This window comes from Trichomycterus rosablanca, chromosome 13 (genome assembly GCF_030014385.1).
Source record: "Trichomycterus rosablanca isolate fTriRos1 chromosome 13, fTriRos1.hap1, whole genome shotgun sequence".
NCBI classification, from domain to species: Eukaryota; Metazoa; Chordata; class Actinopteri; order Siluriformes; family Trichomycteridae; genus Trichomycterus; species Trichomycterus rosablanca.
In genome coordinates this window covers 7,410,424-7,432,613 of record NC_086000.1, presented here as the reverse complement: position 1 = coordinate 7,432,613, position 22,190 = coordinate 7,410,424, and the positions used below count along the sequence as shown (strand labels likewise).

The window sequence follows — 22,190 nt, the reverse complement described above, 5'->3', positions numbered from 1 at the left end:
AATCAATCTTTTTTTTCAAAGAAGACAGAAAGTTTCCTTATCTAATGCTTTTTCTTCATTTAGTGGCAGGTTGATTGATCATTCCAGAAGACCCTCATCAGACAGTCCAGCACTGTGAGTTGGCTTAGTTCCACAGAGTCTCATCTGTCAGTCTCCTTTAATGGAGTTAAATTTGAGAGGGGGATTTCTGCTGAGATGTGCTTACAGGATAAATGAAAACCTGATTTCACAGACAGCTGTTCTGAGTTGTTCTGTTCTAAGAAAAAGCTAAAAGTGACTCATTAGAATTGATTAGGTAAAAAATTATGAGATTATGAGACAACAGATTGATGATTTTCAGACTCAGAGGAATTACTGTACAGCAAATGGCACAGGGATGATGGATTGGTCTTTGCCATAATTGTTGAACAGTAACTTTAAAAAGAGAAGAAAAAACCTCCTACAAATAATGATGTGCCATTTGAAAATGTCAAACTCTGGTTCTAACACTTTGCAGCATCGCTTCTGACTTCACTTCAAAACAAACATGAGTTATGTGAACAAAGGCGCATTATATAGTTTGTGAACACCCTTCCAAATCCTCCAAATATCAATTGTAAAAAATCTATTATATTAAATAGTATTTGCTTACAGAGTCTATTATTAATTAAGAGATTACATTGATCAACATCAGTGCTTGACCTCACAAATGCTCTTGTTGTCCTACTTTAGCAATGTCATTTAGCAACATAGTTCTTACACAGATACACAAGAAACCGAAACAACCCTCCACTGCTGGCACATGGGGCATATTTATTTGTCGCGCTGATTGGAAAGTGTAAACAATTAATAAATTTCAAACTCAGAGCTGCACCTTATTGATCGGATCTTTAAATCCATAATTTATGCCAGTTAAGTAGACTAATTAGGTGTCAAGTAAGGTGTGAGTAAGCTTCAAGTTTGTGAGTATAATATAGCAGCTCAATGCGGTCTCAAAAAGACCTGGCTGTAAGTGCTATGTCCTGCAAAAGTGGCATTTGTTGCAACTCCAGTGTGCGCTGCCATTTTCAGACAAAGCATCAAAGCTCATTTAAGGATGATGCTGACAAAATGGAATCAATCAACAAGCAATGTCAAGGTAGAAGAGACAGACAAGTGTTGCTTTATAATTGAAGCCATGGTAAAAGTTATCCCAGGAGAATACATTAAAGAAGGATTTGTGCATCAGGTTGTTTGTTTGGCAGTCTACCAAATAAGGGCACTACTGTTTCTAAGATTAAAGACATGCCCGTTTCAGCCAGAACTGTTGAGCGCAGTATAAATTATATGCTAAATAACATCAGGGAACAGCAAGTGACTGTACTAAAAGGCTGCGTAGTGTTCAGCAGACATCAACGGTTTACCTTGTGGCCAGAATTGTTGCTGATATTCAAAAAATATTTGCACACTCACCACTGATGACGCCCTTGATGGGTGGGAAAGCAAAAGGATTCACCGGAATAACTGAAGACAAAATTGTACACCCTGTTCATACAACCCCAAATCAGAAAAAGTTGGTACAGTATGGAAAATGCAACTTAAATAAAAACACAGAGTTTCTCACATTTACTTTGACTTTTATTTGATTGCAGACAGGATGAACCTGAGATATTTCATGTTTCATCTGCTCGACTTCATTTAATTTGTTAATATACCTCCATTCCTGCATTTCAGGCCTGCAACACATTCCAAAAAAAGTTGGGACAGTGGATATTTAGGGCTAGTAATGAGGTGAAAAAACTAAATAATGATGTGATTGCAAACAGGTGATGTCAACAGGTGATTGTAATCATGGTTTGGTACTAAAGCAACATCCAAAAAAGGCTGAGTCTTTGATGAGCAAAGATGATCAGAGGATCTCCAGTTTGTCAACAAATGTGTGAGAAAATTATTGAAATGTTTAAAAACAATGAACCTCATAGAAAGATTGGAAAATATTTGCACATTTCTCCCTCTACAGTGAATAATATCATTAAAAGATTTAAGGAATCGGGAGGAATTTCAGTGCGTAAAGGACAAGGGCGCAAGCTTAAGCTGAACGTCCTTCAAACGGCACTGCATCAAGAACCACCACTCAACAATAGCTGATATAACCACATGGGTGAGGGATTACTTTGGCAAACCTTTGTCAAGCACTACAATACAGAGTTACATGCACAAATGCCACTTAAAACTTTACTGTGCAAAAAAGAAGCCTTATGTTAACCATGTCCAGAAGTGGCGGCGACTTCTCTGGGCTCGGAGGCATCTAGGATGGACCATCACACAGTGGAAACGTGTATTGTGGTCAGATGAATCAGCATTCCAGGTCTTTTTTGGGAAGCCATGCGCTCTGGACCAAAGACGAAAAGGACCATCCAGACCGTTATCAGCAACAAGTCCAAAAGCCAGGGTCTGTAATGGTATGGGCTGTGTCAGTGCCCTTGGCAAAGGTCATTTACACTTCTGTGATGGCAGCATTAATGCAGAAAAGTACATAGAGATCTTAGAGCAACATATGCTGCCTTCAAGACGTCATCTTTTCCAGGGACGTCCATGCATTTTTTAACAAGACAATGCAAAAACGACATGCTGCACACATTACAAAGGCATGGCTGCGGAAGAAGAGGGTACGGGTACTGGACTGGCCTGCCTGCAGTCCTGACCTGTCCCCAATAGAAAATTTTAAAAGGACACATGACGACGACCCCCCGACCCCACTTGGTATCCTTGGTGCCAAAACGTCTTTTAATTGTTGTGAAAAGGAATGTCAACATTACAAAGTGGTAAATGCTTTACTGTCCCAACTTTTTTGGAATGTGTTGCAGGCCTGAAATTCAGGAATGAAGGTTTATTAATAAATGAAATTGAAGATGAAGTTGAGCCGATAAAATATGAAATATCTCAGGTTCATCCTGTCTGCAATCAAATAACAGTCAAAGTAAATGTGAGAAACTTTGTGTTTTTGTATTATTTGCATTTTCCATGTTGTTCCAACTTTTTCTGATTTGGGGTTGTACATTCCTCTGAATTATACAGCAGGAAAATCACTGTGCAACGATTCTGATCAAATTCTGAACACAGTGTCAGCAATATTTGTTTAAACATCATTTTCTGTTCTGCTGGCAATTCCAAGCAGTGCTTGAACCAATAGACTGTGCACACAGACACATTCTACTTCAGTTTCAGGTGGCTGAGTAAGGGAAAAATTCTTTAAACTGCATCGATCCACTCGAAGCCTTTTTTGTTTCGATGGACTATCATTACCTATAGCCTGAGGATGTCAGGTAGCTTGAGAAACTTTTTGACTGACATGGCATAAAATTTAAATGAGCTCAATGTCTGCATGCAGGGAGCTGGATAAACGGTCGTGGGGCTCTTTGAGACGTGGATGGCATTCACGTCCAAACCTAACATTTATTCAAAGGATAAAGAAAGGGAGACATTTTACTGTTTTAAACACTTGAGAGAGTTTCTACTCACTATTCAGTCAGCATAGCTGAGAGCTTAAGTCTGAATTATCAAGGAGACAAATTTCATCTATAGACAAATATTTATCTACATTATGAATGCCCTTTTATTTCTGAGGTAGGTACAAACTATGCAAAACAATGCTGCACATTTCCCTTTTTGTGTAAATAAAACTGAAATGAAATTTTAAAACAAATCCCACATTAAATAAATAAATAAATAAATAATACAAATAAAGAAAGTATCCTCACATAAAAAAATTTGGCTGGAAAATCCCGTACAACTCTGTGTAGTGATGTCAACCAGGCGAGGTGAATAGCGCCAGTGTCCTCTGCTGTTTAAAATGAATATCGATTCATTTTACACGAATTACTGATTCGAATCGTGGCACGTGTGCACCAATTTTTAACTGCCTTGTGGTGCATCGTTACATCCCTAATGTATATTAAACACTTGCATGTCAGAGCGCTTCAGTCTGAATTTTCCAGGAGATAAAATTTCAGAGATATGGACCAACATTTGCTTCTCCAGACAAGCTTAATGTGAAAGGCATGGACTGGCTACTTTTAAATAGATGGGCACTGGTGATTTTAAAATGCAACTGATTGACTTCCAGAGTTCATCTCTGTGGAAAACGAAGTTGCAGAGTCCCGGTCTTGAACAGCACTTTCAGAGAAATTAGCAAGTTTAAAGAACATTGCATTGGCAGTAATGTCAGTCTTTAGGTCGACATATCTGTGTAAGCAGATCTTTTTCCTCATGAAGCAGACTTACTGCAGGTCCGTGTACCTTCGGTTATTCATTTTTCACTTCAAAAACCAAAACTGAAAAATAAGAAAACGAGTCGTTTTTCGTTTCAAGATCAAAAATCAAATAACAAACAAGCAGAAAGTGTAAAACGGGTCGTATTTTAATTTTCCAAAAACAACATTTTTTATCAGTTTAACCGGAAATAAAAGTATTTGCTTCATATAGACAGTGTAAATCAAGCACAAGTGTTGAGAAGATAGAGAAAAAATTGTTAAAACGTAACGCCGCGTCCCCTGTTCTGACTTATGTGTCTGCCGTACTTATTCCCTGCCCTTGTAATTCACACAAGAACTATTTTTCCTAAATAAAAGGGCTATTCTAAGAAAAAGAATGCTGTTTACTAACGTCTCACCGTCGTCACAAAATTTACATTATTTTTTTTTACCGTATAGAACTCAATTCTGTAATACAGGCATAACTAATCGTACATGTCACTATGGGTGTGTTCGAAAACCTAGGGAGCTGCCTTGCTGTCTTACTGCCTACATACGCAGCTGCCTCAGTAGAGAGGATTCTAATAAGTCAATGACTTATAAGGCAGGTTATTCGAACGCGCTACTTAGACAGCGATTCCATCGGGTTTCGCTTACTAAGCTAAAACAATTAGCATCTTGCCATTCAAACCATGGATGGGGTGGCACAGCGCGCTAACATGTCAACTAACATCTCCCTCCGTGTACCGAAAATGATTAAATTCGCGGACAAGCCCGAACTTGCAAATAAATGACATTCGTGCACGTTTATACAAGTTAAAAATCAATAATAATTTATTTACGTTTGAAAATAACTCTTTCTACGCTTCGTTTACGCTTCCGATGCTCACTCGTTCTTGAGTCAAAATAACATTGAAATTTTAAGATGCCTAACTAAACAGCATATTAAGGCATCTAGGATTTCGAACAGCCTCATTCTCGGGAGCGCGCATAGGATGACGTAAAATGCTGTCTATGTAGAGAGATCTCTAGCTTTTCGAACACACCTGATGTAACTATTACAACATTTAATGCATTTTAATCAGTGTTCTACTTCATGCACTTTTTAGATGCTCCCTTAGTTTATTATCACAGATGAACCTCGCATTAAGAAATAGCTTTAACTAAAAATTAACCAAATAACTTTTTGTTAATTTTATAAATTTTTGGACGTTTATTGGCAGAGAAATACTATAATAGAAGAAAAACGTCTCGGACAACTAACCTGACCACAGTGGTGTACAACGTCCAGTACGCTTCCCCATAATGTTTGTTTTTTGCTGATAGAGCAAATATATGCACGTCAAATATACAAACAAAAAAGTTAGAACAACAGGGGACGTGTTATTATTACTTTTTCAACACTTACGAATAATGCCCCATTTTTCAATATTGTTTTTTGAAACAAAAAAACTACCCGTTTCTTGTTTTTCAGCTTTGCGATTTGAAGTGAAAAACGAATGACCAAAGGTACACGGACCACTGCAGTCCACTCCAGGTCCTGTGTTCAGCTCAGTCACCTAGTATGCAAAACATATGGCTCATCATTGCAAAGAAAGCCAGGGACAAGGATCACACTGGAATGAATAATGACAGGACTAGTAGATATATTTTTTTCACATCAATCAGGCACTTGTAAAAAATGTCACCAAGCGTAGGATGAAAGCTATACCATAGCCTACACATTCTAAGTTGGCAAACTGTCTGAAAGTTAAATCCTTTAAAAGTAGCCTTAAGAAAGTGTCTGAATTTGTGACTAATTAAATACTATACACAGAATATTAAACTGTGAAGCTTGCAAGTAATAAAACTTATACACAAGTGTTTTTAAACAGCATTCATGTCATGTTCACTGGCTAAGTAAACCATTGTGAGAGTATGCATTTTTATGCATATTAGATTTCCTGCTTATATTCAATTATTGCTGCTTATTTATGAAATCAATACTGTTTTGATTAATAAAATGCTTAAATTCTCAGCCAATAGATTATACAACACTAAACATCAGCTAGTGAGATTCATAAATAAACAACAAGACCAGATTCTATCTAGCCCTGCAATCTGGGTTATTTACAGATTGCCCTTTCCATTTTTTCTTGGGGCTATTCCAACATTTCATTAGCTTAAGTGATGCGTGGTAAAAGACCCCTTAGAGGCCTGAGTGATTGAGTGAACATCAGGGTAAACCTTAGGTGCAGAATCTACCCAAATGTTTCAATGTACATCTAAATGAACATTTTAAAGAAGCAATAAATGCATATTTTTTATTAAAATTGGGGATCACCAACTGATCTATCCATGCACTCTGATCATCCTGCATTGCAAATAAACACAGTAGATAGTTAGCAATGTACGCAGTCTGGCTCATTTGCCAAACCAATACAACTGTACACATAAAGCAGACCTTGTGCTTGCTGTGATGAATCTACAAGTTATCACTGGAAAAAAAAACAACACTCCCTGCTTCCCACTTCTACTACTATTGTGCTACAAGTGGCCACAAACACTTTCTTAAGGTTGTCGACTGTTATTTTATCGGCAGGGATATTCCGCTAGCACACCAGCGCTGAGATTCTGAACTCCTCAGTTCAAAACTTGGCGTTGCCCCCGGTTGGCTGGGCGCCATCTAGCAAGCATAATTGGCAGTGTCTGCTGCAGATACGGTTCTGGATAATCGTCCTGGATAATCATTCAGCCAGAAAAAAGCAGCTCTTAGATCACTCTTTATCTTGTTACATCTCATACATCTGCAACTGAATGATTTTTTAAAGAGTACTGAAGAGCTCCTTGAATAGCACCAGAGTTATCACAGTTTGTGTGTGCGCATGTGTCACCCCTTTCAACAGCTCAGAACATTCTCGGATAAGTGTCAGCTCATCAGATCTCACACTCACTACTGCAAGGTTCACAGCCAGGAGATGACAAAACTCCATTACAAAAATCTTTTAAGCACCTTATAGTTCTAACATAATCATACACTGATCAGCCATAACATTAAAACCACCTCCTTGTTTCTACACTCACTGTCCATTTTATCAGCTCCAATTACCATATAGAAGCACTTTGTAGTTCTACAATTACTGACTGTAGTCCATCTGTTTCTCTGCATGCTTTGTTAGCCCCCGTTTATGCTGTTCTTCAATGGTCAGGACTCTCACAGGACCACTACAGAGCAGGTATTATTTGGGTGGTGGATAATTCTCAGCACTGCAGTGACACTGACGTGGTGGTGGTGTGTTAGTGTGTGTTGTGCTGGTATCAGTGGATAAGACACAGAAATGCTGATGGAGTTTTTAAAAACCTCACTGTCCCTGCTGGACTGAGAATAGTCCACCAACCAAAAATATCCAGCCAACAGCGCCCTGTGGGCAGAAGATGACCAACTCAAACAGCAGCAATAGATGAGCGATTGTCTCTGACTTTACATCTACAAGGTGGACCAATTAGGTAGGAGTGTCTAAAAGTGTGGACAATGAGTGGACACTGTGTCTGATCCACTCATACCAGCTGTCACTGCAGTGCTGAGAATAATCCACCACCTAAATAATACCTTTATAAGCATTGTTTTACAGCCAAAAAACTGCAATAACCTGAAGTGCTTACATGAAAAAAGTAACAGCTTAACAGCTTATAACTGTGACTGTTTACCTGAGGGAGGATACAGCGCAGCTTTAACCTAGGCTAACCTTTCAATGTGGATAAAGCTTCATAAATCACTGCATAAGATGTGAAAAGTATCAAAAGTGCACTGGCTTGTGTTATCCCAACATAGCATTAAGAGAAAAAATTTATTACAGCATGCAGAAACAGCTAAGGGTTTTGTGAGTAATACATTTTAGGCATGCACTTGTTAGACAAAATCACTTCATGAAGTACAACCCCAAATCAGAAAAAGTTTCTTACATTTACTTTGACTTTTATTTAATTGCAGACAGGATAAACCTGAGATATTTCATGTTTTGTCTGCTCAACTTCATTCCTTTTCACCACACTTAAAGGACGCACCAAGGACTCTTCCTGCAAACACGTCTTAAGATGTGCAACAGTACGGGGGGTCGTCGTCGCATTTTTCATTTCAAAATTCTCCACACATTCTCTATTGGGGACAGGTCAGGACTGCAGGCAGGCCAGTCCAGTACCCGTACCCTCTTCTTCCACAGCCATGCCTTTGTAATGTGTGCAGCATATGGTTTTGCATCGTCTTGTTGAAAAATACATGGACGTCCCTGGAAAAGATGACGTCTTGAAGGCAGCATATGTTGCTCTAAGATCTCTATGTACTTTTCTGCATTAATGCTGCCATCACAGAAGTGTAAATGACCTTTGCCAAGGGCACTGACACGACTCATACCATGACAGACCCTGGCTTTTGGACTTGTTGCTGATAACAGTCTGGATGGTCCTTTTCATTTTTGGTCCAGAGCACACAGTGTCCATTTTTTCCAAAAAAGACCTGGAATGCTGATACACCTGACCACAATACATGTTTCCACTGTGTGATGGTCCATCCTAGGTGCCTCCGAGCCCAGAGAAGTCGCCACCGCTTCTGGACATGGTTAACATAAGGCTTCTTTTTTGCACAGTAAAGTTTTAAGTGGCATTTGTGTATGTAACTCTGTATTTTAGTGCTTTACAAAGGTTTGCCAGAGTAATCCCTCACCCATGTGGTTATATCAGCTATTGTTGAGAGGTGGTTCTTGATGCAGTGCCATCTGAGGAATCGAAAATCACGGGCATTTAGCTTAAGCTTGCGCCCTTGGCCTTTACACACTGAAATTCCTCCTGATTTCTTGAATCATTTAATGATATTATGCACTGTAGAGGGAGAAATATGCAAATCCCTTCCAATCTTTCTTTGAGGTTCATTGTTTTTAAGCATTTCTTACACATTTGTTGACAAACTGGAGATCCTCTGATCATCTTTGCTCATCAAAGACTCAGCCTTTTGCTTTTGTACCAAACCATGATTACAATCACCTGTTGACATCACCTGTTTGGAATCATATCATTTTTTAGTTTGTTCACCTCATTAGTAGCCCTAAATTGCCCCCATTTAAACTTTTTTTGGAAGCAGTTGCAGGCCTGAAATGCAGGAATGGAGGTATATTAACAAATGAAATGAAGTTGAGGAGACAAAACATGAAATATCTTGGGTTCAAACTGTCTGCAATCAAATGAAAGTCAAAGTAAATGTAAGGAACACTGCATTTTTATTGTATTTGCATTTTCCATACTGTCCCAACTGTCACACAGTTTTTTATGCTTGATCGCTTGGCCAGTGATAGCTCAGTGGTTAAAGTACTGGACTAGTAAACAGAAGGTTGCCGGTTCAAGCCCCGCCACCACCAAGTTGCCACTGTTGGGTCCCTGAGCAAGGCCCTTAACCCTCAGTTGCTCATTGTGTAAGTCGCTTTGGATAAAATGCTGAAAATGTAAATCTCTTTCCTGATGCTACCCTCCTTATTGTATCCGGTCCTGGGATCGGCACTAAGAAAGCACTGACAATGGCTAGGCTGTTAGACAATCATATCCATGCAGATGCCTAACCAGGAATTGAAGCTCAGCTGTAAAGGGCTAACGTACTTTACCTCTGCACCACCCAAGTGCCAACCAAATAGAAATGTAAAGGTATATGTTAAAAAGGCTACAAAAAAGGCTAAATATTTTTCCACACAAACTGAATATTGTGAATGAAGAATGAATTAACTACCAAGTAACTACCAAGAGGGCTGATTTACCAAGAGGGCTGATTCATCTTTTTTTTATATATAAACTGTGTAAAAGATCTTGCTTGTTTAGTGTACACTACTGCTTTAGAATGTAAGCACCAGACAGCATACCTATTTTACAGTCCACACACTCACAAACACACACACACACACACACACACACAAATGCAGCCAGACACTTGCTGCCCCCTGCAGAGGACTACAACAAGCTTTTATGCTTATGAAATGATTTACAAGCAATTTGCATTTAATCTCAGTTTTACCTCCTACAGTACCATGCTTTTTCACAAATAAATTAAGTATCCCTTAGATAGTCATTTATTTTTTCCCTAAAAGTGCTACAGGTACAGAACAAAGTATGTAGACACCTGACCATGAGCTTGTCGGACATCCTAGCTCCCCCTGCCCCCTTTGCAGGTATAGTTGCCTCATCTATTATGTGAAGCATTTCTGCAAGATTTTGGTCAGTGTCTGAGAAAATTAGGGCCCGTTCATTCAAAAGAGCATGTGTACTCATCAGCTCAAACATCTATCTTATGAAGCTCATGTTGTGAAAAGGGGCACACTGTCATGGGGTCGTGAGTGCCTTGTTACCCAGCACCTGTGATGTCAAAGAGAATTAACCAAATAGCAGGATACTAAACCAAGGAAAACAAAACTGTGGTCGTTTAGCCACAAAATCAACAAGGGGAGAATAATAGCTAAATAAATGAAGAAATACACAAAAAACCCAATAAATAAACTGCAGTCCAAAGCGGGACTCTGCAGCACTGGAGCATTACAAAGTGGACTCCACATGATCACTAGGAAACACGAAAAAGGCAGGTACAGACAAGAAAAGACATAAAAAGTAAGCAGGGTTGCAAGTGCACCAGCTACTCAATCCACCAATGAACCAGATAGGAAAACTCAGCAAACCTGCAATGACAAAAAAAACACAAGAAAGCTGCCACACAGCCCTACAACTGTCTAAAAGTCTAGGATGAAACTAGGATGGGAGCAATTCTGGCTATGTAGTGTACATCAGGGTTTTATGGCTGTATTTATGCTAATCCATTGCAGTCAGACATTACAAGATTCACCCATATAAAGAAAAAAAGGGGGTAATCATCATTACTTGTTAAACGCATCAGTTCCATTAGACCACACTATAATATTTCTGTTTATAACATGATCACAAAACCTTTTCATTTCATCTATTGATTGGCAGGTGTGTATTCATTTTTTATGAGACCCCAATAGATCTGGTCAGAATAATTCAAAATCAGTGCACCTGACTGAAGAACTTGGGATGCATAGTAGCAGAGATAGCATTGAAAAAAGAAAGAGAAAAGGGGAAATAACAGAATCTGCTACGTAATTAAATGTAAAGATTAAACAATTAAATTATTATAGCAAAAGTAGGTTTATGGGTCTTTAGTCTAATTAAATATTTATTTTTCTAATTGTTTTTAGCTTTATGAGCTTTTTGTATGACACATCAATATTACGATTAAACTTTAAACTGCAGGCTTACGCACATTATTCTGTTATTAAAAAAATAAACAACCAACAAAGTTGGATAATAACCAGCATTTTGTGCTTATTATAAAATAAGTTACTTTGTGGATAAAATGTAGCAAAATTAGCTCCATGTTGTGGTGTTGTTTGCCTTTGTCTCATCAGTTATTGATGTTAAGATTATGTTTTTACATGAGATAGCTGGCATGTATAAAATCAATTATGCAAAATCAATTACACGCTTTCAACTTCGTGATAACAGTTTAGGGAGGACCTTTTTCTATTCTATCATGGCTGTGCCTATGCGCACTAAACAAGATCTTAAAAAATTGATGTGTTTGCTTTGGTAAGTTTAGTGAGGAACAATTCCAGTGGCCTGTACATATCCATGACCTAAACCTCCCTGAACACCTTTGGGATAAATTGCAACTGATTGCAAGCCAGGTCTTCCTCTCAGTTCCTGACCTTATGCATATCTAATGTTCTTATGACTAAAGGGGAGCAAATCTCCAGACAAAATCCTCCCAAAAGAGTGAAGACTGCTCTAGCTGCAGAGGGGGGTGATGAGTCCATATCAATGCCCATAATTTATATGGCATGTTTAACAAGTGTTGGACATTTTGGGTTTGTATAAAAGTTATGATAATTATCTCTTGTTTTGTTTTTTTAGGCTCAAATAAACCAGTTTCTCTTTCTTTTTTTTGCAGTACTTTTTGCATTGCTCCATTTAGGATACACTTAATATCCCTGTGGACTCCAGCATGCTGAGCCGCTAGCATGACACCCTCACTAATTGAGAAAGGGTGCAGACTAGCACGCACAGAGCTACGTTACAGATAGCCCAACAGTTAACTGAAGAAGAACAACATTATAAGCAGATATATTGCACAAAATGTATGGACATTTAAGCTATAGTGGTAAATTGAGCTGTAGTACCAATGGCAGAGCATTAGCATTTAGCAATGGCAAAAATATAACTCTGTCAACTGTGGTTTTGTCCAGATACATTCACACATACAGTACTTAGAAAACAACGATAGCTATGTATAAATGTGATGACAGCATTTTTCAAAAAGTGTGATTAACCCACAGTACATACAAAGACATTGGCTGCGTTCTAAATCGCATACTTAAACAGTACATACTAGATTCGAGGCAGTGTGCACTGCTCGTCCATTAAAGCAGTACGCTCTTTCAGTACACAAGTGTGCAGTATGCATGCAACCTCAGACGTAATACGTCCGCCACATTACCAACGTCACGTGATGCATGATGTCACATCGCCACAGTTATAACAATGTTCCAATCAGACAAAATTAATTTTGTCGTTCTCATAACGTTATTTAGGGTTGTACTTAATCATAACATTTTTTTCTTACTCCGCTTTCCGCCATCTTTCTTATTCTGCTTCAATTGCCTTTGCAGATCCAGTTGAATTATGGGATAGATTATGCCACAAGTGTGCATTGTTTGCATATTCAAAAATGGCTGCCCATGCAGTAGGTCATCTGTGTACTATGTATTCGGTAGTGTGCTTTTTAAAAAACTTAAATTTTTACATGAATAGAAGGCAAAAAAGCAGAAATTCTAATTTAATTCTAAACTCAGTTGTCACTGGTCGGCTGGACGCCATCTAGCTGGCATAATTGGCAGTGCCTGCAGCAGACACGTTTCTGCTGGGGCGGGATGACCGGACTATGTGGGTGGGGTCTTCAAATGGTGTGTAAGTAGCCTGATTAGCAGATAGAGAGGCGCCTGTGCAGAGTGCACAGGTGAAAAAGGGTTCCGCTAAGAGCTGCGCTCGGGTCAGAGGAGGCGTGAGCAGCTATATACCCACCTCGACTGCAATCGGGGATCCCCCAGCAGCGGAAGACAAACTGACTACACTAAATTGGGAGAAAATGCATAAATAAAAAAGAAAAAAAATGTGTCTGGCCGGGATTTCTAAATCACCAAAAATGTGTGGGATTCGGCTTTTGTAGTCCGTGTGCGCTATTCTTTCACTGTTCTCTTTAGATCCCGCCTTCTCGGTCAGGATCCTTGGGAAGCAGAATGCATGACCTGCAATGCTGGCACGTACGTGTCAGTGTCAAATAAAGATGCCAGTTCAGCAAAACACAAAACTGCAACTAAAGGAGAGAGAGTTCGTCAGGTAAAGACCGGGTAATACTGAAGATATTGTTACTGCTGCAGAGGGAGTTTTTGCATTTTGCATCACAGCTGCTACAGATGAATGGACTGCACGTCTGCCCTGATTCTGAAACAACGTAAACATTTCCAAATGTGCTTACTAAGATAGAGGTTATACTATTTTATTTGTTATTATTGTTGTTTAAAGCTAAATGCTGAATTAAAAGATTATCTGACCATAAATGCATTTGTTAGTTGTCTTGTTAGCATGGTTATTGATACATGTGTCAAATATTTAAACCCCTACTTTATACACATTGCCATTGTGCAACCAATTATAAGAAACTACTGAAATCTACTGAAACTACTGACATTTCTAACGAAGTTTGAAATGATTGACCGGTTAACAGACAAAAAAGTCATTGTTCAATCAATGCTGTAAAAGTTATCATTTAAATTTAAGCTGACACTTGATCCTAGTTAAGATCCTAGCTACAGATCTATACAGCTCCATTTACAAGATGCATCTGGAGATTCTAATCCAAAAAAAAAAAAACTTTTTATACTATATTAATATTTGTTAAAAAATGAACTGTGAAACTATTATGCATTATGCAAATCACAGATGCTGAAGCCAGTTAACATCAGTATGGAGTCAGATTGCATGTTCATCTCTGGACATGCACACCTAAGTGTAATTCCTAGATTTATTTTACAAAACTGGTGCAGATATTTTGTGTCATACTTCAGTATAAAGATTACTCTGCTTATCATCTCATAAAAAAGGACACTACAGTTAAGAGGTAGACCTGTAATATGCAGACTACATTACTGTTCATTTTGATTAGCATGTTTAGTTAGTGCTTGTAACTAACTGTTAGTACCGACTCTACTAGTAAAATCCACATTCTGAACTGGTTTTGCTCACAGCATTTATGTTCATCTTACTGTTCTACATTACTGCCATCTGTGCTATTATACACTGTCTTAAGCAATAAAGCATGTGTGAAATGAAGCTTAGTGATGTGTTTTATAGTTTGATAGGAACACTATATGCTTGTTACGTGTCAGGTTAAAAGAAATTGCATCCGATGATATTACACATGGGAAGGGGGTAATGCCCACCCTTTTTTTTTATTTTATTTTTTTTTATTTCATTGCTAGTGCCACACCAACAAACATCTTATTTAGCACTTGGGTTCTCTAAAGGTGAATTCACATGAAAAGCAGCAAAACTGTGAGCCTTGACGCAAATCACCACTTTGCCTCGTGCTTGGCTTGAGCAGTGCAGTAAAACATCAAAGTATGACACAAATATGCGTTTGTGTAAAATAACTGTCAAATCTGACATTATCCACATACAGTACATCTATGTTTAGCTGTATTTTCCTCACTGTTTCACTTTTAAACTTGAGTTATAACTCATGATAAGAAATTGTGAGAATCAGTCTAAAACGCTTATTGGTAAAAAAGCTTAACATGGTTTAATGTACTAAAAGAACAATACAGGAACACTAAACCTCTCTTAATTATTACTGGTCACATGTTCTTTTCACTAATTAATGTCTTAATGTGATGTTAAGTTCTGTTCACGTTAAGCATTGTTCATTCTGCCCAAGTCGCTTTTACTACGTCATATCAAACAGTTCGTCTAATTGAAGGCACTTTGAAAATGTCAGTGGCAAACTGGGTAAAAGTTCAATCAGATTGACTTTGAGCGCCGCGGCAAGTGCAAAGATCGCAAACCCAATGTTGCAACGTCTCCTCACTCAATCGGAAACAATGGCACAGCCAGCGCAAAAACAGATTTGCCACTTCTCATGTGAATGCGCCCTAACACATAGCAAGAGGTTCATTAGGAAAGATGACATTGGCATTTATTTACAGATTTGTATACTCTCCTTTGAGCAATTTAAGACACTTGCTAAAATGTTAAAGGTGGTCAAAGCCTTGCGATGGACTGGCACTCTGTCCAGGTATGCCTGCCTTGCACCCAGGGTTTCTCAGACGAACTGACCTGTCATGAACCTTACAAGAATAAAGCAGTTGATGAAAGAGGAGTGAATGTTGATGAAAGAGACCCTTGCTGTGCAAAAGTCTATCCAGGTCTTTAAATTTTTTTTGCAAATGTTAAAAAACTGATATTTTTGAGTATTTTTTGAGTATTTTTGACTCAACACAGAAAATGAACACAGAAAATGAATGAATGTTTACAAGTTTACTTTGTGTTTAATTATTTGAAATCATTTGGCAGTGAGGCAGTGACAGCTTAGAGCTTAAAGTACTGATCTGGGCCCCTGAAAAAGGCTCTTATAGTTGAATTGCTTGGTTTGTATCTATGTACAAATGTAGCTCACTATGGATAAAGGTGTAGTATAGTGTAAAAGTATTTGGTGTTAAATAGGGGCTTTTTGCCTACCTTATCTGTGTGTGTGTGTGTGTGTGTGTGTGTGTGTATGTGCGTGTGAGTTAGAGATTACCTCTATCCGCATTTTCTATTTCAAAATAAGACACCAAACATTTACGGATTGTTCACTTTTTTTGAGTTATTGCTTTATCCAGCGCTGTATGCCTTTTACCCTTTTAACACTGTCCTGGCTTCCAACATAGATTATCATATAATAGTTACGATCAGTGCAAAAACACCATCATGCTTCAGTCATTTCTATTACAGGAACAAAATATCCCAAAGGCAGTGGATGAGTTACCAGTGAAAGTGAAGCTGCTTCATGCATCCTGTAAGGAGTCAGGAGCATCCAGTAAACAGGGGCTGGTTCATACATTAAAGTGTGACTCACTTCTCTCTATATCTGACTGCATGTCTTTGGACTGTGTGAGGAAACTAGAGCTCCGAGAAAAAATCCACATGGACACGGGGAGAACATTCAAACTCCACACAGAAAGGACCCAGACCGCTCCACCTGGTAATCAAACCCAGTACTATCATGCTGTGAGGAGACAGTGCTACCCACCGAGCCATCATGCTGCCCAAAATCAAAGACTAGTTATTCACAAAAAGGCATTACTGAGGCATTTCAAACTGTGGTCAGATGCAACCTCTTTGCTTTAGAACTTAACTTGTGACAAGGAATAGATCAGGGTGAGAACATAAAAAATATTTATGGATTTGAGTGTTCCCAGGATCAAAGTAAACTTTTGAGATGGAAAAAGCTTTGCAGAACCGCCCTAGAGCTGAACCATCCAACCAAACTGGGCATGCAAGAAGGGCCTTGGTCAAGGAGGTAGGAAAAATCTGAAAGAACTCCAGAAATGATGTGCAGAGATGGGAAAACATGTTGGATAGACCGCTATCATTCAGCACTAGCTTAGGCCTTTAGCAAAGTGCTAAAACGGAAGGCACCACAAAGTAAAAGAATTGTGACAGGAAGCTTAAAGTTTGCTAAATGGCATGTAAAGGTCTATGGCAACATAAACAAGTATTATTTGGTTTGATGAGACCATGTATATAACTCTTTTGGCAGAACATCAAGCACTATGCCTGACAAAAAATCAGGCATTGCACATCACATGGATAATACTATCCCTATGGTGCAACGTGGTGGCAAAATCACACTATGGGGATGCTTCTACGTGCCAAGGATTGGAAGACTGGCAGGAATTGAGGGACGGTTGAATGCAGCTAAATACAGGAACATCTTTAAACAAAACCTCATACAGAGCATCAGCTCAATAGGACAATGACTGAATGCAGCAAACAGCCAAAATTACAGTGGTTGAGGCTTTCATGTCTCTTGTCTTAAAGTGAACCTTTCAAAACCCCATTACTAAAAATGGCAGTTCACAGACTTCAGCTAACCAGTGTGACAGAGCTTAAAGGGATCTGCCATAAAAAATGGGATGAATTCAGGTGTGCAAAATCCAAAGGGGCATCTACAAAATATTAAATACACTACATGTATTCACCAAAAGTATTCACTCACCCATCCAAATCATTGAATTTAGGTGTTCCAATCACTTCCATGGCCACAGGTGTATAAAACCAAGCACCCAGGCATGCAGACTGCTTCTACAAACATTTGTGAAAGAATGAGTCGCTCTCAGGAGCTCAGTGAATTCCAGCATGGTACCGTGATAGGATGCCACCTGTGCAACAAGTCCAGTCGTGAAATTTTCTCACAACTAAATATTCCACAGTCGACTGTCAGTGGTATTATAACAAAGTGGAAGCGATTGGGAACGACAGCAACTCAGCCACGGGAGTGGTGGGCCACGTAAAATGACAGAGCGGGGTCAGCGGATGCTGAGGCGCATAGTGAGCAGAGGTCGCCAACTTTCTGCAGAGTCAATCGCTACAGACCTCCAAACTTCATGTGGCCTTCAGATTAGCTCAAGAACAGTGTGTAGAGAGCTTCATGGAATGGGTTTCCATGGCCGAGCAGCTGCATCCAAGCCTTACATCACCGAGCGCAATGCAAAGCGTCGGATGCAGTGGTGTAAAGCACCTCGCCACTGGACTCTAGAGCAATGGAGACGTGTTCTCTGGAGTGAGGAATCACGCTTCTCTGTCTGGCAATCCGATGGACGAGTTTGGGTTTCACGGTTGGCAGGAGAACGGTACTTGTCTGACTGCATTGTGCCAAATGTAAAGTGTGGTGGAGGGGGGATTATGGTGTGAAAGGAACTCTTAATGCTTCAGCATACCAAGAGATTTTGGACAATTTCATGCTCCCAACTTTGTGGGAACAGTTTGGGGATGGCCCCTTCCTGTTCCAACATGACTGCGCACCAGTGCACAAAGCAAGGTCCATAAAGACATGGATGAGCAAGTTTGGTGTGGAAGAACTTGACTGGCCCGCAAAGAGTCCTGACCTCAACCCGATAGAACACCTTTAGGATGAATTACAGTGGAGACTGTGAGCCAGGCCTTCTTTCTCATCCAACATCAGTGTCTGACCTCACAAATGCACTTCTGGAAGAATGGTAAAAAAAATTCCCAGAAACACACTCCTAAACCTTGTGGAAAGCCTTCCCAGAAGAGTTGAAGCTGTTATAGCTGCAAAGGGTGGGCCGACATCATATTAAACCCTATGGATTAAGAATGGGACGTCACTCAAGTTCATATGCGTGTGAAGGCAGACGAGCGAATATTTTTGGCAGTATAGTGTACATCCCTTCACAGATTCCATGTTAACAAATTACAGTTTAATAGCTGATTAATTATTTATAGGAACCCAGGCAGTGCAGCGTGATATTCCGCTAGCGCTGGAACTCTCTGAGTTTAAATTTCAGCTCTGCTACCAGTTGTTTAGGCATTAGTTAGTTAGTTTGTTAGTTGGTTGGTAGTGTCTGCAGCAGACAAAATTGGCCATAGTCTGCTGGGTAAGAAAAGACAAGACTTAAATGGGGGTGGGGTCTTCGACGCTGTGTAAGGACCCTGGTTAGTAGTCCGAGTTGCCTGTACTCTTCGTGCGCGAGACTGGCCTTACGTGTGAATCTACCAAAGTACAGGCAAATCAGAGGGAGTTGGTGGACTGGCAAATATACTGACCATTGAAGAACGGCATGAAAGGGGGCCAACAAAGCATGCAGAGAAAGAGATGGACTACAGTCAGTAATTGTAGAACTAAAAAGTGCTCCTATATGGTAAGTAGAGCTGATAAATGGACAGTGTGTGTAGAAACAAGCAGGTGGTTTTAATGTTATGGCTGATCAGTGTATCTTTAAACCTAAAATTGAAAGATCTTTTAATAAGATATCTTTATTTATAGTGTGATCTAACATGAACCCAACAATTTACACTGGCATTAATAACCATATAGGAAGCCAAGACTTCCTATCCAGCATTAATATCTGACCTTAAAGGTGCATTATTAACCAACAATTATTTAACAAAAAATTAGTAGAAAGAGTTCATAGAAGAGTTAAGGCTGCTGTAACTGCAATGGGGTAACCCTATATCAATGCCCATGATTTTAAAAAGAAATGTCCAACAAGTCCATACTCCTTAGTGTTCCTAACAGGTTTATTAGAAACAAAAAACGTACTGACATCATAAAATAATTTTGAGATAATGGTGTAATTACAGAACTGGTTCTGTATAATATGTATCTGATAAGGTAAGAAGCCTTGGTGTCGCCTGGATAACCAGCTGACCTTCGCTTCGTGTGTAGCCAACATGACGAGATCGTGCCTGTTCCTCCTCTACAACATCAGGAAGATTCGACCATTTCTGTCCATGGAAGCTACTCAGATTCTGGTTCAGTTACTTGTAATCTCACGCTTGGACTACTGCAACTCCCTCCTGGCAGGTGCTCATATGTCCACTATTAAACCCTTGCAGCTCATTCAAAATGCAGCTGCTCGCCTGGCTTTTTTTTTTTTTTTTTTTTTCTTTCTCCCCCTTTAGCACATCCAATTGTTCAATTTGCATCGTGCTTTCTCTCTGTCTATGCCGAACCCTGCCCTGACCGAGAAGATCGAAGCTAACATATATCCCCTCCGAAACATGGGCAGCAGCCGGATGCATTTTTGCCACCCACACATTGATGAGTGTGGCGCCACCTAGCATTGCATGCGGAGAGACACACCCTAAGGGCACTCTTCCTCATCTCTGTGCAGGCGCCTCTAATCGCATTCTGACAGAGAGAGACCCACATCCGGTTCTTTGTCCCACCCCCCAACTGAGCAACCGGCCAATCGTTGCTCATACAGCAACTCAGCCTCGAACCGGTAGGGCAGATCTGGATTCGATACGAGGTACACCTGAGCGGCCTTGCCCGTCTGGCTTTTACCCAACCTAAACCCTGCCACATCACCCCACTGCTGCGTTCTCTTCACTGGCTTCCTGTAGCTGCACGCATTCAGTTGAAAACACTGATGCTCGCCTACAAAGCCAAAAATGGACCAGCCCCAAGCTACCTTTGTGGTCTAACCAAACCCCACTAGTCTCGCTCGACTTGATCCTCCACCCAGGACTAGAGGAAGACCAGCATCAAGGCTCTTCTCTGTACTGGCACCCAAATGGTGGAACGAACTTCCTCTGTCTGTCCGAACATCTGAGTCTCTTGCTATCTTTAAAAAACGATTAAAAACCCACATTTTTACTAAACACTTAAGCTGACATGTACTTACTTACTAACACACTTTTCCATTTCTTAAAAACAAAACAAAAAAAATTCTAACTTCTGGTTCTAACAGGTTTTAGCAGATTTGTATTATTGGACTGTTGTTTACTTAATCTAGAGTAATTAAATGTGTACTATGGAAGCTCTTCTGTAAGTCGCTCTGGATAAGAGCATCTGCTAAATGTCGAAAATGTAAAATGTAAATGTATGGTGCCTTGATAACAGGATGCTTGCAGGGGTTAAAAGCAAATCTTAAATCAACAAGTGTAGGCTGTTAGTACTTTGATTTCGTTTTCTGCTTGAATATTGTGTAGTGTATTTGTATTTTCTCAAAGCAGCACCGCATCACCTCTCAAACAAGAGGCACCAATTCAAACTGAGGATGGATTTTTGCGCATCGAGTTTAAGCAACTTAAGCAGCTGTACAGTTTGTACAATCCGACTAATGAAGCTGAATGGAGGAAGATGCTGGCATACAGGTGAACGCACAACAATCCCGAAAACCCTCAAAATAAGATTTGCAATGAACAGCAGAAGAAATCGAAGTTGGCTTTTTCTTCACTGTGCCATGCGATGCGCCAAAAAGGGCATCCACAATAAATACTATAGCATGTATGTGTCAGCCAGACCGGATGAAGAAAGCGTTTTATTGTGTGGCATGGGCAAATATTCATCTGTGTGTGCGCAATGACAGGATCAGACCTTTACTCCTTTCATTGTGGATGTGCCTATTCTGATAGCGTGTATCAGACCTGCTGCTGTACAGCATATCACATCCAATCAGTGTGAATGGATCTGTGTGAGCAGTGATCGTGGATCTTTTCTCCTAGCTATCAACAGAGAACGCATCACTACAATAACAAAAACACCAAAAACCTCTTTCTTTTCACGATGTGCAAGTGTGCGGCGATGCTCCAGCCTGCGCACCAGACGAAAGCACCGCGCGGTTTCCCAGGAGACACAAAGCATCGCACGATCCGTCAGAAACGATACCACGTACCGTGCGTAAAAACTGGATCTCGTCTTCCGCTTCCCCGCCTTCAGCCATGGCAGCTCACTGGCTCAGTTCCGCATATACACAGAAACACGCAAACCCGGCTAATCCACAGCCATACAGGGCCTGAGGGGTTCCGCTGCAGCCCGTACACTGCAGCTCCACGCACACGCAAACGCTCCACGCAGCTCCACTCGGCGGGTCCACTCAGCAGCTCCACACTGCAGCTCCGCTCGGGTTCAGTGCAGCTACAGCGTGTGCGCGCGCACCTCCACTCGCATCAGGACCGCGGAGAACGAGAGCAGGGTTGCCAGATTGGTTGGCAGGTTTCCAATAATCAACACTCTGTTAGGCATTATTGTCCGCAAAATGATGGAAAAAATACAAATGTGCTAATTGAATATTAACACGTGTTATGCATTCAGACCCCGGTTTGGTGCCATGACTTCCTTGGGTCTGAGCTTATACCACACAGACAAAAAATTGTAGAACTAAAAAGTGC

General features: G+C 40.1%; 1 protein-coding gene across 1 annotated transcript in view; it reads right to left on the bottom strand.

Moving 5' to 3' along the window:
- Window positions 1-21,847, bottom strand: part of LOC134325658 (ryanodine receptor 3) — a 235,154-nt gene extending 213,307 nt beyond the window's left edge. Inside the window, exon 1 of the mRNA XM_063007904.1 lies at window positions 21,695-21,847. Coding sequence (XP_062863974.1) covers window positions 21,695-21,742 — 48 coding nt within the window. The 5' untranslated portion in view covers window positions 21,743-21,847. The remainder of the gene's footprint in view (window positions 1-21,694) is intronic.
- Between the last annotated feature and the right edge of the window lie 343 nt (window positions 21,848-22,190).